Genomic DNA, 16,683 nt, shown 5'->3' on the forward strand with positions numbered 1-16,683 from the left:
TTTGTTGTGATATAAGAGGCAAACTAGCAGACCAATCAACTGATGGTAAGCAATTACCGCTGGCCATGGACATCTGTTACACCATAGGGATTGTAAGTGTGGTGCCGGCATTTAAGATAGGAATACGCTCTTTCCTTAAAGTTTTAAAGATCGTATTGGGCCGGAAATACCGCATGCGACAGATCATTTCATAGTTTAGCTGTATGAGGCAGGAAGTTTCTAGAGAAATGCACAGTTGAGGATTGCCAACAATCTAAGTGGTGAAGATATAAATGATGTAGCGTAAAGCGGTGACGGAAAGAGGCGGCAGAGATTAATCTGAACAATTCCTCGGAACTTTTAAGTTTGTAGAAAGTAAGGTTCTTAAGAAATATCTGTGCTAGACACCAGTATCTAGTGTCTAGGTCTGATGATGGACACCTCAAACCTTATAGAAATACATATAGTTTTTTTTTCATCAATATCTCTAGGTGTTTTATTTAAAAAAAGTTATATTTGATCAAGTGGAACTGCTGATGTTGTCCAGAACGGAACTTTTCAACGCACGCGTTTTGTATTCTTTATTAAGCTTGTAGCGAGTAACGTTCTTAAGGTGTATTTATATCAATGTTCAGTTCTGATGATGGGTTTCATAAATAATCGAGGGAATTCCTGACATCTTATAATTTCTGGATTTTTATTTACATATCAAGCATTTTTATTAAAAAGTGACATTTGACGAAATGCAACAGCTGATGCTGGCCAAAATGGAACTCGCCAATTCGCGCGCGATATGTTTTATTTGTTTATTTTGTAGCAAGTAAAGTTCTTGAAGACATTTGTGTCATAAGGTCTAGTTCTGAGGATGGGTTCCATGAGAAATCGAAGAAATTCCTCAAATCTTATAGGCATACAATACATACAGTAATGTTTGGATTCTCGTCAACATTTCAAGCATTTTTATTTAAACAAGTTAGTGATATTGACCAGAACGGAACTCTTCAACGACAAGTAATAATAATAATAATAAATAATAATAAATATTATAGGACATTATCACACAAATTGACTAAGTCCCACAGTAAGCTCAATGAGGCTTGTGTTGAGGGTACTTAGACAACGATATATATAATATATTAATATTTATAAATACTTAAATACATATAAAACACCCATGACTCAGGAACAAATATTCATGCTCATCACACGAATAAATGCCCTTACCTAGTAGGAGTATTTTACCTTAGGCGTTTTTTTTATTTTATTTCGTTTATAGCATGTAAGGCTTTTAAGGAACATTTGTGTCAAGGTCCAGTTCTGATGATAGGTTCTACGAGAAACCGAAGGAGTTTCTCATATTGTATAGGATAGGCATACATATAGTCATTTTAGGATTTTCATCAATATTACAAGCATTTTACTCAATAAAGTGACATTTGATGAAGTAGAATTGCTGATGAAGAACGGAACACCTCAACGACTTCCATATTCTTTATTTTTATTACTCTTCTTTCTTTTTCATTATTCTTAGAACAGGTATTTCTACTAAGTGAACCGAACTGCTACTATTAAAAGTAGGTAGGCAGGTTAAATAGGTTAAAACTGTAAGGATTATTATGTATAAGTAGTCTTTCTTTTAATTAAACATAGGTAAGTAATTCTATTTAAGTATAAGTATCTTTAAAAAAAACATCAATAGACTCTTATCTGTCACTAGTTCCAGTTTCAGAGTATAAAATCCGGGTACACAGCCACGGCTAGACGGGTAGCCAGACAGTTCGAATACGGACAAGTTATTGTGAATAAAAAATCTTATCGTCTTGCAAAAGTTATTGTCATAAATGTATAGGTTTCGAATATATGAATATAAAGTTAAAATGCTGGTAAAAGTATTAGTTTTTATCATTAACCATTTTATATCCCAACAAAACTGTTACCCTTACAAAAATAAAATGCTTTCATTACCTAATGTAGGTTACGTTAGGTAATAAATAAATAAATATGTAGGGACAATCTTACACAGATTGGCCCCAAACTAATCAAAGCTTGTACTATGGGTACTAGGCGACGTTAAACATACTTAATTAGATAAATATATATTTACGTATATACATAGAAAGCAACAAACCCTAGGAACAAATATCTGTGTTCATCACACAAAGAAATGCCCTTACGCGATTCAAACTCGGGACCATCGGCTTCATAGGCAGGGTCACTACCCACTAGGCCAAACCGGTCGGCAAAAGGTAAAGATAATTAGGTAAAGACAATGAATAATGAAACGTATTATAAATTGACACCAATATCCATCAAATAGTATAACAAGGTATGCTAAGAGCGGGCTTCAGGCCATTACGTCGCACCTTTAGAATGAAACTAATTTGACTCTAAAAGTACGACTACTTTATATATGTAGTTTGGTAGAACAGTAAGAACTCACTATATGTGTCTCTTTTTCATGCGGTGAAATCCCCCCCACCCGGAAAGGGCAGCGACGCCCATTTTATCGACTCTCGAGTCGACTTCAATCTGATACTAATAGTAAGTAAGTACTTACTTAGTAAGCAAATTGTAGTAGTCATCCCGGACGGACGGACGGACGGATAAAAGGACGGAAGTATTGTAAAGATACTACTTTTTAACCGACTTCAAAAACTTTTTTTTTGTATATATGTTAAGTAAGATCTTCGTCATTTCTGAACCAATGTTGAAAATTAGTTATCGTTTGAAAGTGGGTATATAGTTCCAAGATGGTCCTATTTTTGACAAAACCACGAGGAATTAAGGGAACTCCCCAAATCTTATAGGCGTTTTTTAGTTTCATCAACAGACCAGGCATTGCCATTCAAAAAAGTGCTATTTGAAGAAGTGGAACTTCTGATCAGGACCAGAAAAGAACTCTTTAACGATGCGTATTTCACGCTAGACGATTTGTCTTCTTTGTTATGTTTGTAAAGAAGCTACTTGCTTAACGAGGTTTAAGGAATATTTGTGTAAAGGTCTAGCTTACATCATGGGTTCTATGAGGAATTGAGGCAACCTCTCAATTCTTGATGGAACGTAAAACTGTTTATTGACATAATTGTCGATAGGTATCCCATCTGCTCTAATTTACCCCACTTGACGGTACTTACATGAAAAAAAAAACTTCTCTTAAAAATAGGAAACCGACTTCAAACATAGGTATTAGAAAACAATACAAAAACTGTTATTGTATTTTCAGAAACCATACGGCAATAATGAGGATGCATCGACATAAGAAGAATCGAACATGGGCAAGATAAAGTTCTAGAAAAAAGCAAATATAATGTGTCCTTGTGTGTAGTCAAAGAAAGTTGAAAAATAAAGCATAATTAATGGCCATAGAATACAGAACCGATACACGAACATTAAAACTATTAAAAATAGACATATAGGTTGATCGTACTACTCGTACTAATGTATTTCTTTTGTTCAATTATATTATTGCATTAAAGTTAGATTCTCTAGGTATATATTATTCATAGGTTCTGTATTCTATACGAATTGTTTTAGTGTAATTATTGTACTAAATACCGTTGACCGCCTGTCAACAGTATTTATTTCTACATTACTATCACAGAAGATTTTAGGCCCTACAGTAGTTTTTGAATTAGTATTTACTATGGACAAATATAGCGAAATGTGAGTTTTTACCTAAAATATCAATCTTTTGTGAACGTGGTGTAGAGTATATACCGCCTAAGACTGAAGTAGCTACGCGGGCAACGTTTTCAAAATAGAATCGTGTTCATGGTCGGCCCATGGTAAAAATAATTAGGTACCCGTAGACCCGCTGGTGAACACTGTTTATGATGACACTTAAAATAAACCCCGTGGACCCACCAGGAGAACACATTGGAGAGAATAGAGATAATACAGCGCTTTAAGGGCGGTCGCACTCGGCATTGACATCTGGCGTCTAGATGGCGGGTGGACCTCAGCGAATTTCAAAGAAATATTTATCATCCAATGACGTTCGGCTCGGACACCAGATCTTCAATCTCCTGATTCCTGTGGAGTCTCCAGGTTCCATCCTCTCCACGTGTGAGTCCTAGGATTTTTCGCACTGCCAGACTCCGATGACTCGGGCACGTAGTCCAGATGGGTGAGGATCGTGCAGCCTGGAGGGCGTACTCTGAAGTTCCAAATGGCCGAAGACCGTCTAGACGTCCTAGGTAGGTCCCGCTGGAGAGACGAAATGCAAAAAGACCTTAGCGAACTCGGCGCCGTCGACTAGATGGAAACGGTTTTGGACAGAGAAGCATGGCGGTCTTTGGTGTCGGAGGCCAAGATCCACTTCGGGTCTCTGCGCCATAGCAGTAAGTAAGTATTTATAAACATACTGTACCTTCTGTGTACCTAACCCAAAACGAGATATTTAAGAAAAAGTCCACCCGCCATTCTGACGTCAGGATTGCGGTTGGACCTATGAAATCTTGCATTATACCGCACTAAAAGTATGCAGTTATATGGTACAGTCGCCATCAGATAAATCGGAGTGACCGAGGTGCTCAAAGATATCTAAACACGCACTCTAACCTCTTGACAGTAGAGGCATGTTCATTCGTGGGTACCTTGGCCGCTCCGATATATATGATGGTGACTGTACCTTCAGTGTACCTCTGTAAATAGAAATAGAAACCGGTGTACCTCTCCCCAAAACAAGCTAGGCTAAGCTCATGTACAATAAAACTGCATACTTTTAGTGCGGTATAATGCAAGATTTCATAGGTCCACCCGCCATCCTGACGTCAGGTTGGCGAGTGGACCGTTTTGTAAAATATCTCGTTTTGGGGAAAGGTACACTGGTTTCTATTAAAGGTACACTGAGGTACACAGAAGGTACAATATGTTTATAAATATTTCTTTGAAATTCGCTGATTTGATCCACCGCCATCCTGACGCTTACCATATATCTAAGGACCGACCTTAGGGGCAATAACGATAGTGCTAGTTCAGTTGTGTCATTCACAAATTCGAGCCAATCGTGCTGTCTAACGCAACTAGATGCGATCAATCGCGTGCGTAATGCGAACTCATCAACCAATCACGTTGTGGTACTTGTGGCGTTAGACTGCACGATTGGTTCAAACTCGTGTACTCAAACCGCTGTACTGGCCCCATTCTTATTGCCCGTAAGGCCCGTCCTCAGATATATTATGTCAATGACACAGTCGCGATTTTAAAAAATCACATCGCTTCTGCTACCAAATTGTTGAGCATAACGTTTTCCTATCCATAGGTTCCATCTGTCCAGTAGGATCCACCATCTCGATCCACCAGATTGAAGAGATTGTTACTTAACTAATGGATCGAGATAATGAAACCTACTGAATAGAGCGGGTCGATTGGATATACCAAAGTACGCTTATATGAAACGCTACTCCGGTGTGCGAGTGAGACAGTCGGGCCAATTTGAACTTGCATTTGACAGAAAACTGATTGTCTCCATCAAACGCTACCAGTTCCACTGCCGGCCTCTACACTGCCTTCTATAGTGGTTCAATCTTGCTAATGAATAAAAAGGGGCGTGCACAGCACCGATATTAGAGTAATATTGGAATCATATCAGTTAGTTGCGGGCGTCTCGCTCGCACAAATACATGCGTATAAGTGCGAAATGAACGCACGAATGACAGCTAACTGGTATCATTCCAATTGCGGAAGGTGGAGGTAAGGAAATAAATCTCCATGTACCAAAAAGTGTCATCAAAAAACATTAAATAGGTGGCGCTACAATACCTAGAATACTTGAACAAAAAAATCAAATCATAGACAGCGCACTTCACTCCGTCAATAGCGCCCAGGTTCTTAGCTACTCTAGCGCTACTCCGGAGAGATTTGGAACTATTATTTATAGCTGACAGCTGGACACTTTTGCAACAGTTTTACCATAAGAGATGACACTCCTCTTAAATTCCAATATTATTCTAAAATTGGTTTAATGTCAGTTGCACTTTCGAATTGGCCTACATAGCGATTTCCTTAGCCTGCACACCGGATCGGCGTGTGGGCTGGCATCTAGCTAATGTAAAGCCACCTCATTAGGTGCTTTTAGCCTTTTGAACGGCAAGAACATCTAAAGATGTGGTGAGAGAAAGCCGCGCGTCCCTCATGCACTGCACTAGCTTTACAGCTTGCATTGCGACCAATGTATGCCGCTCACCGCCCCGCCGGTCGCGTGGGTCCAATCCGCGGCCCTAGAAGACGTACTTTACATATAAACAAGAGCACGCGAGCATTTTGCGAGTTGTGTATGTGTACTTGTGTTATCTAGGCGCACAAACGGTTACAATAACAAGAAGTGTACACCGCGTGTGCAGTCCAACACGGGAGCACGGGTGCGATTCGAAAATAACGCGCTAGCGACGCATTACGACATTGATACTTTACCCTTTGAACGCCATAACAAAAACGTTACTCACATGCCAAGGTCACGGGCGCAAGTGAGCTTGAAAGTGCATGAGTATTACATTAGGGACTTTGACAGCGATTATAACAGCTATAATCATTAATGTGTTCATGGCCCTTAAATCATGTCTAGTGACGGCGCCTTTAGGTGTTCTTGACGTTCAAAAGGGTAAGGGCGTTTGCTAGCTGGCGCTAGTGCACGGAGCGGGCAAACACGCGCAGGTGCCTTTGTAAGTAAAATCAGTCGCACGCGTCCGCGCCAGTTAGCGTTGCTCATACTGTAAGCCGCACGCCCGCTCCATGCACACGCGCGACGTTGCGGACGCCCTATGCCCTAAACCTTACTTGAAAGTGTGAAGGTTACTCTGCCAGCGGCTATATCAGCTATAATGTATTTATGACGCTTTGAGCATAGCTAGTTACGACGCCTTAAGGTATTCTTGGCGTTCAAAAGGTTAAGGGCGTTTGCTAGCTGGCGCGAGTGCACGGAGCGGGTGCACGCGCGCGGGTGCCTTTGTAGGTAAAATTCGTCGCACGCGTCCGCGCCAGTTAGCATCGCCAGTTACTGTTTTTCGTTAACCCGCTCCAGCTAGCAAACTAATCGCAAATGGTCCGAGATTGGCGCAATAACCATGCATTCCCTTATCTGGATCTGGATGCACCTATTCACCAATGCTTGCTTTAACCCTTTACCAGGCCAAGGGATATATTCCACCCACATCTTATATCGGTTACCGTAGTCAGGTTTTAACTCCAAACCACCTACAAAATATTTTGTCAATCCCTGAAAATATTATTTTATGATCTTCATTCAGAACACGCTTCTAAATTGCGTAATATATCTTCGGCAGCCGTTTAAATTCACTTGAACGCTAATTTCAGTAAACTACGGAGAAATTCGAACACTTTCCATAATTTCTATGAAACAGAAGTACATAGGTCGAACAATTTTTTGATATTTTGTATATTTTGAGTGTTGAAAGCTAATGTAATCGTAAACATTGCTAAATATTCATGCATTATTGTGTATGACCAGAATTAGGACGTGGGTTGACATTATCCCATGGCCTTATTAGAGTTTAACTGTGTGGGAGCTATTTTTCCCATGGCCCGGTAAATTGTCTTGTCATGTCATAAAAACTCACGTAAGTAAGTAGTGATTGATATAATGTTTCGTAGGAGATTTGGAGTTAAACCTTGACTATTATAACCGATATAAGATGTGGGTGGAATATATCCCTTGGCCTGATCAAGAATATAATAAGACAAAATCTAGTATGACAGTTCATTACTTAGACAGGCGATGGGATAACCGTAACCCACATTTTTATTTCTGGTTTAAAGGAAGATCTCCGACTTTCATAAATACATTTTTTACAAGGCGTTCAATACGGTTGCAACAGCATATAAAGTACGTATTAAGACACGCTGGTTCTTCGGGGCCTGGTAAAGGGTTAAAGTAACTTGTCGACTCGTCCTGATAATATTTGTGCGACCGTGAAGAAAATCTATGCCGTCACTTATTTTTCAATTTATATGAAATAAAGATGTTAAATGTATTCAAAAGTTTTTATTTAATAAGTTATGTATAAGTGCTTTGTGCATCCGCACCAGCTAGCGGTGCCCTTAGCAAACCAATCGCAAATGGTCCGAGATTGGCGCAATAACCATGCATTCTCTTATCTGGATCTGGATGCACCTATTCACCAATGCTTGCTTTAAATTAACTTGTCGACTCATCCTGCTAATATTTGTGCGACCGTGAAGAAAATGTATGCCGTCAGTTATTTTTCAATTTATATGAAATAAAGGTGTTGAATGTATTCAAAAGTTTTTATTTCATATGTATATATAATGGAACGAAATACAGCTACTATCTTAGCTTGGCAAGCAGTTAAGAGTCGCTGATGCTTGTAATGTATTCACTGCGTTAATTTTAGGTATAAGATTCTTTATTCTCACTAAGAATTTGACAATTCACTTACATGAGAACTTAAAACTACACAATTTAATCCTGCTTCATATGGCAAACGAAGGGAACGTTGCTTTGAACCGCGACACAATTTACACAATTTTCCTGCAGAGAGACAAAACAAGTATGTACATAGTACCTTTTTACGATTTATTTTATCGTAACATATAAACTTAGATTTATTTTCTTACTGCTAATTATGGTACTCCAACTACTCAATAAATACATTTACTTACCTACTTATTGCTTAGGAATCTTATTTCATGTTTAATAATAAGTTTATATAACGTTTCTACCGGGACATAACGCGAACTTTAAAATATATAATGCTTTTTCTACCTTTATCACTCGAATATGTAAGAGCAAGAGAGATAAATAGACGAAACTTACTAGTTTAAGGTAACCACTCGTTTTATTGTCAAAGTTCCGAATTAAACAAACTTATTCTTCGGTGACATTTTTTAGCGTTTATAAGCGACTATACGGATCCAGCATTTGCCGCTCATTCAGTTCTCCTATTGCACGCAAGATGTCAGTACTAGAGAGGATTTGAAAAATCATAATTAAGTAGTTTAGTGCCATTTATTGAGCGGTAATAATTTAAAAAAATATATAACTTACTTTTTCATTATATTTCAGGCATGCAAAGTGATGTAAATGGTTACAAAAGTAACTCTATATGAATGATATTTTTAGTTCCAGTTTACGCCGCAGCGCATGATCAAAATTATTAATATCATCTTCCCTGGACACTTTCGGTCTTTGGTGTCATATAAGTAATTAATGCTTAATTGAAGACCTTCCAAATAGGATATGACTCAATTGTATATACCAATAGTAAAAATTACCCAAACTGCTACCAAGGCTCCATCTAGTGCCAGGTAGAACAAACAAAGCGGCATTTACCACTATTAATTAACGAAAAAACTCGTTTTATTACCGCCCCTGCAAGCATTTGAGTGCAAGTATATATATATTAAAATACCTTATAAAAATGTCTTTTAAATGATATATATCGCTTGAGTATACAAGCAAGTTCCAGTGTTTAATAGCAGTATTTTTAATTCAAGCATATGTTATATCAACTAATTCCAGCCCTGTACGTACTTAAACGTAAGTAGTGGTAAACAGAAATCTAGAATTTCTCATATTCTTTCATACAAAACACCTAACAACCGGCTACATAACAAGTATTTTGTAAAACAACAGTTTATATTCGCCACTCTTTTTTTTTAATTGCTCAGTCCCTGCACGTTATCCAAAGTTGGTGTCATACAATAAAATAATGCTAAGAGTAAACCCTTTCAAACGAGATATGTCTCAACAGTATACATCCATGGGACAAATTGCCCATTCTCCTTTAAGCATACATACATACATATTTCGCGTCATTTAGTAACATAAACATTTTTATCACGAATTATCTACAAAGACGACTGTTTTAATTCTCATTTGTTTCTATAAGTATGACAAAATACTATGTAAAGATGAATCACAATAAATAATTCATGTTTATGCTTGACCGTGTTTTGTTTTTGTTAACATTACAAAAACATATTCCATTTGAAATTACCAAACCAATACCACAAGTCACAACAAAACACTGATGTTCAGCATTAAAACACATAATTCTGTAACCCAACACTCTGCCAACCACCACATTTCATTCTGATTGCGGTACGTCTGGTCGCCACACATTTTAAACATATTAAACTTTATTTCAATGGGATAAGGTTAAACATGTAGGTAGATTTGTGCCGATTGTACATCAAAACGCAGATATCAAACAATCAATCAGCCCGCGGATTTTTCGCCGCAACGCACCGTACGGGTTATCATTTCGTTTTGCCAAAATTGCGAAATATATTTTAGGCAGGGCTATTTCAGAAATTCGAAATTGAGGTTTTATTTTTCTTTTTTAGCATGTAGCGAACGTTAACGGTGTTATGTCATAAATAGGCGGCGATTACTACCGGCTGTTTATATGCATTGCTCGTACGTACATGTTAGTGGAATGCCTTTATTTTTGTTGATAATGATAAAAACATTATATCTTTAAGTAAATGCTACTCGTATTTATTGTTTTTGACACTTAATATACAATGTATCACTTGTTAATGTCAACTGGTCCTGGTTCTGGGACTTCTACATCTGGGAATTTTGCTAATGGTGGTCTCAAAAAAAGCCTGGAACGGAATCAATTTATCTGTCAGGTCCAGCCATTACTACGATGACACAAATAGGTATGTTAGGATCACAAATTAAAAAGTAATACTTACAAGAAAAAAAATGAGGTTTCTTGATAGGATTAAAGAGAAAAAAATAATAATAAAGGAAATAGAAAATAGAAGAGGAATACTAATTCGTCATCTGCTACGACACGAACTGTTCCTTAAGAACATCATGGAAGGAAAAATAGAGGGAAAGAGAGAAGAATAAGACCGTCTAAAAATTATTTCAACCATATAAAAGAAAAGGTTCAAATCGTGTCATATCAGAAGGTTAAGAAGTTGGGAGAGGACCGGACGAGTTGGAGATTGCTCCACCGACAAGAGCACCGAAAAGAAGAAGAAGTACTTACTAGATACCACATGTGTGGCCACTTTGGGTCGTTGAGTTGAAACTTGGAGTCGGCGGCTCTCGGCCGACCCTTCACTCTCGCTGGTATCTCTCTCTTGTTCCCTGCTTCTCTCTTCGTCGCCGATGACGGCGATGGGACATACGTCCCGACTGTAAAAAAGATTTTTGTTAGAGGAGATTATTAAACTGTTTAGACGGGACAAAGTTACGCTAATAAATATTTAGCTCATGTAAAACACCTCTAGAATGTTGAAAACGAACTAGCATTTAGTCAATGCTGTTAGAGTCAGCAGCTATTGCCAATCAAAAAATGCCAATTTACAAAAAAAAACCTTAACAATTAGTATGTGTGACAAAAGGAACAGGTTCAGCATAAGCTGCGTCAGCCATTTCATTATAATATGATCGCGCAGCGCTGATTATTTGTCCTTCTTCTTCCTCGCGTTGTCCCGGCATTTTGCCACGGCTCATGGGAGCCTGGGGTCCGCTTGGCAACTAACCCCGAGAATTGACGTAGGCACTAGTTTTTACGAAAGCGACTGCCATCTGACCTTTCAACCCAGAGGGTAAACTAGGCCTTATTGGGATTAGTCCGGATTCCTCATGATGTTTTCCTTCACCGAATCACCGAAAAGCGATTGGTGAATATCAAATGATATTTCGTACATAAGTTCCGAAAATCTCATTGGTATAAGCCGGGGTTTGAACCCGCGATCTCCGTATTGCAAGTCGCACGCTCTTACCGTTAGGCTATCAGCGCTGATTATTAGTCCGAAAAATAAAAAAATTAAACAGCAGATTAGATTGCATTTACTTGGTGAATTGAAAGAAATAGCTGTCAGTTCCAAACAGAACCGCTATGATTACCCTCCCTCGTTCACTAGGTCGCGGCCGCTAGTTTCCCCTCGCGGGCAGATCGAATTACGCAAGGAAAAGTTGATCATTAAGCGATGATGGACATCCTTAAAAGAGGCTTTTGCGCAGCCATCGTGTTTTCTAACTATGTGCCATTTCTTTCACGATAGCGCTTTCTGCTGTCGCACCCAACGCACCCTCGTGTCTCTCTCGAGGCGCCCGTGGTGGTTGTGCGACGGCGACAGCGACCCCTTGGCCACCAAGTGTGGGTAGAAAAGGCATTGGTTAGACCAGTATCAGTAGAACAGATCTTACCTGTAGAAGAGGTGTTGAAGACTATAAAGTCCCGTTTCTTCCGCGACAGAGCTTTTTGCTGTCGCGCCCAGCGCACCCTCGTGTCTCCCTCGAGACGCCCGTGGTGGTCGTGCGAGGGCAACAGCGACCGCTTGGCCACCGAGTTGTGGTGGAAGTGGTAGTGGTTGTCGAAGATCTGCAACAAAATGAAAGACAATTTTTATTTACAGTTTGATATTCTATGCTCATTTGTTTGACTTATACACCATCGGAAAGGCTGGTTATTCAGTTATAAGCTAAATACGCTCATTTGTTTATTTAATTGAAATTTGTTTACTTTATAGTTTTAAAAACAGACTATATACATAGTTCCCTTTAGAAAATTTAAGGATTATGCTACTTAATTTTTGGATTACGTTGCGGGTTGAACTGACCAAAATCGGTTCTGACATAGGTTATAGTTGTGCAGTTTATAAATTTTGTTCATTCGCTTAATCTAAGATCTCTTCAGCAACAGAAAAAACAATACAATACCGAAAATTAAAAAAAAAACATCCGCAAATAAATACGATACCTCGGTGTGCAGCAATCTTCGCTGTGTTGCACATGCACAACAATGAAAAAGACGGTCGAACCGAGCTCCATTAAAACAACAATGGCACATAATGCTAGCTTTACACAAGCTTTTTTGTCTTTAGAGCTTAAGCTTGTTTATATTAGGACAAGACTGATTACAACAAGCCGTCAAGCATTATAGATATAAGTTTAAAGAATCACTTATTTTATCAATATTCCTCACTTAGGTACATTAAAATAATTTTATACTGCCGGGATAATATTAGGCTAGGGGTTGGCAAACTTTTGAGAAGAAGAGCCAATCACAATATAAGTCGCCAGTTTTGGGAAACTCCAAGAGCCGCAAGAGCTGTTACTATTGGTTCAAAATCAAACAAATGTTAAGCTTTTGAGTGATTTGTTAAGCCGCAATTGTACCTATAAAGAGATATGTAGCGGCTTACGAGCCGCGGCTTTCCGACTCCTGCATTAGACGATTAGCCCTCTAATGTGTTATTTCCAATGAATAGTTGACATAACTATGTTCATGCTACTAGAAATCACTGGGACTTGAAATTTCAAGCACAGCATATTTAATTTTTATACACCCTACAGTGAAAGAAACAAACTAGTATTAAGTAATCTTTAAGCTCATGTAAACGCAGCACTAGCCAAAACTGGCACACAAAGCCAAGTAGACATGAAACATGGAAATGAACAAGTAATTTACGCTAACAGTGGCCGAGACATCGCGTGACAACGACTTTCATTTCTGTAATTCGCGCTTTGGCTATCAAGAGCAAGCCAATTTCGTGATTGAAGGTGTGACTCGGCAATCTTAATGTAAATCAGGTGTAATAGGGCTTTTGGTCTTAATGGTTCCAATAGTATAATTGGAACTATAATTCTTATTTAAATTTGGCATTAGAATTGTAATCAATGTTTTCATATAGCTCGTAGAGAACGAACAAAGAACAATATGGTTCGGATTTATCAGCTTATGTAAACTTCGCAGTGTCTTTTTCAAAGAGTTCTAGTATAAACTCTATAGTGGCGGCAATCAAGACGTTTTTACTTAGTCATGCCAAAAACTTGAATTTGTATTTATCTATGTACTAGCGACCCGGCTTCGCACGGGTTACACAATACCTTAACAAATTATACACCTAAACCTTCCTCAAGAATTACTCTATTGATAAGTGAAAACCGCATGAAAATCCGTTCAGTAGTTTTCGAGTTTATCGCGAACACACATACACAAACAGGCCCGGCGGGGAACATTGTTTTATAATGTGTAGTGATAGCAAATGGAGTGAACTTTATGTAACATTTCAGTTTATATATATGGTTAAAATACGCAGTGAAGATCATTCGGCTTTCTCGCGAGCATCCTTTATGAAGGAGCTACGAGACACTAAGACAACAATGTAATTAACCATGAATTGTTGTAAGTTAATTATGTTTCCTTTGACCTGCTAGGTTTCCTATAGTTCTCAAAACACATAAAGTGTTTCTAGACTTAATTTGCTTATTTCTGTGTCGGTATTATATCAAGATACAATGAGTCTCATAAGAAGGCTTAAGGTTACACAAATTGCAAGGGCGCAAGTTGTTCAATTTCTCTGAGAGAACAAATTAAGAAAGAAAATTTGCAAGAGAAGGGGCCGTTGGTGGAGGACGGGAAGTCTCTAATAGACTTAAGTAGCAGTGAAAAGACCCTTTGCCGTGACTTCAAAATCATTAGCATTACAAGTATCTCTTAAGAATCACATAGTGTAACACGGAGCCCAATATTTTGATATGACCTTGAAGTTTGCTCACTCTGATTGGTAGATGCGAAATGAAGTGAAGATCGTGCATGAGATGCACGTCAATCACTAAGAGGATCGCCAAAACTACCTAATTCAAAAGCGTAACAAGTTGTCGGGCTCACGCGGGTTATTAGAGATCCCACATTAGCGTCTCCAAAGCGGCAGCGTCATAGTCAACTCTATGGCTGCTACTCGACGCAACGTTAGCGCAAATGCGCAGCGACGCTATTTTCTATCTCTTAAGCGTTGGTTTGTTACGCTTCGCTCCATGCTATTTCAGTTCAGCGCCACGCACTACGAGGAATACAACTAGCAAACGACTACCACTGGAAAATGGAATACTCCAAGCACCCTAAAATATGATTGTCAAGAGATATACTCAGGCGTTAATAAGAGGAGTACTAAATAATTACCGAATCGAGTATAATTTCCATTTAATGACTTTCCAATTAAAGGAATATATCATCTGCATTCTACGTTTTAATTGCTTGCACTTGTTAACATAAAAGTGAATATTGGGAGGTATTGAAAATGTACGTTAATTAAAGGAATATTCATGTTGCGTCGAGTCGAGCGCAGTGCGAGCAGAAGCGGATCATTGACGTGTGTCGAGTCAGGTTCATACGAGTTTCTATCAAATATTGCGTTTACGATGCAATATCTTATACCTACGTATTGCTGTTTTTTGCTATTTTTTATGAGTTTGTTTTTGTACATGAGAAGTAAGTTTTCGTATAGCAAGCACTTACTTAAAAATAACAGGTTTCTACTACTAATTTCTAGATATGTCACATATAATATATCGTATAGACTCCGAATGCGGTGACACTAAGACTGACAACATGCGACAGATAAAAATAAGCGTTCGTTTTACAAATACACTCAATTAAAATAATGTTAATTTAAAACGCCACCGTAACCTTTTACAAGTAGAACTTATACTATCTAGTCAAGAGCGTATATAACTTATAATGCGAAGTGAGCCACGTCTGGCTAAATAAGCAATACCAAGGTGTAGGCAATAAATAGGTCCCAGGAAAGGAATTTCATTATCTACGTAGAAGCATTTCCATCCACTGTATCGTGACGTTAATGATATTATTCCTATTATATGTGCTCGTGGTGCTTTCACGAATTTAGTTTAATACAGTACTAATTAGGATTGGTTGGGACTGCATTAAATACGAATAAATAACGTTATTTAGGAATAAGCAGAATAAAGGAATATATTTTAACTTTTTAAAGAGAAATATTGTCCATTCGAGGGCATTACTATAAATATCATCAATTATCTCCCTCATTACATGAGTGTTTATGTAGAAATTTACAGTTACAAAATTCTACTGAAACTAGCATGAGACTTAGACATGCCCAGGTTGACTTTTGGTTTTACGAATACAACAGATAGACGAGCACATCATTGTGTGATACTGATAAACTAGACAGTAGTTTGCGTGTATCAAAAGTATTGGAAAAGGCAGTAACGTTTCTATTAGTTAGCTTTGAAAGATATAGCCTCCATTGAATGGCAACAATACAATAGTCAAATTCACCTCCATATTATAACAAGCCTATTATAAAATAGGCTTCTTGTTAGGTGGGGGCTGCTTCTTCTTCTTCTTGGGGGCTATGTATGGGCCCTGATCTATTGTGATCGCCACCTACTACAACTCTCAATCCAAGCCTGCAACTTCAAACAGCTGCAGGATCTTTTTGATCTTGAGAGACCTTATCCCCTCCGGGCGTAATATGTAGGTTAGGGCTTAGAAGCAGCGATTAATTATAGACGAAGCTCTCAGTATATTTTTAACTTCGAAAAACGGATCATATGACTGACACTTACCTGACACATATCACTGAAAGTTACCCCTTCTCCATAAATTTGCCCCAATTATATCAATTTAAAGAAACAAGAAACTGCTGATAAAAGTGTACTTCTGGAGTATAGTACTCTATGAAAATGAAACATGGACAATGACCTTAAGAGACAGGAAGAAAATGGAAGCATTTGAAATGTGGTGCTGGAGACAAATGGAAGGCATTAGTTAGAGACACAAGATAAAGAATGAGAGAGTTACGAAGAGTGAGTGAAAGAAGAGCTATTCTGAACACTATTGAAAACAGACGCGGAGAAATGATTATCCTGGAGAGGCGGATAGGATGCAAGCGAGGTAAAGGATAACCCAGACGCAGTTACTTAGACCA

The 16,683-nt window shown here is 38.3% G+C and overlaps 1 protein-coding gene across 4 annotated transcripts in view; it reads right to left on the reverse strand.

The window, feature by feature from the left end:
* Nucleotides 1–16,683, reverse strand: part of LOC133526766 (furin-like protease 1) — a 409,795-nt gene that overhangs the window by 66,338 nt on the left and 326,774 nt on the right. For all 4 annotated transcript variants that reach the window (XM_061863488.1, XM_061863486.1, XM_061863487.1 and 1 more), the window contains exons 3-4: nt 12,134–12,308; nt 10,965–11,113 (exon numbers count right to left, since the gene is read on the reverse strand). In XM_061863488.1, the coding sequence (XP_061719472.1) occupies nt 10,965–11,113; nt 12,134–12,308 (324 nt within the window). The remainder of the gene's footprint in view (nt 1–10,964; nt 11,114–12,133; nt 12,309–16,683) is intronic.

This window comes from Cydia pomonella, chromosome 17 (genome assembly GCF_033807575.1).
Source record: "Cydia pomonella isolate Wapato2018A chromosome 17, ilCydPomo1, whole genome shotgun sequence".
Lineage (NCBI taxonomy): Eukaryota > Metazoa > Arthropoda > Insecta > Lepidoptera > Tortricidae > Cydia > Cydia pomonella.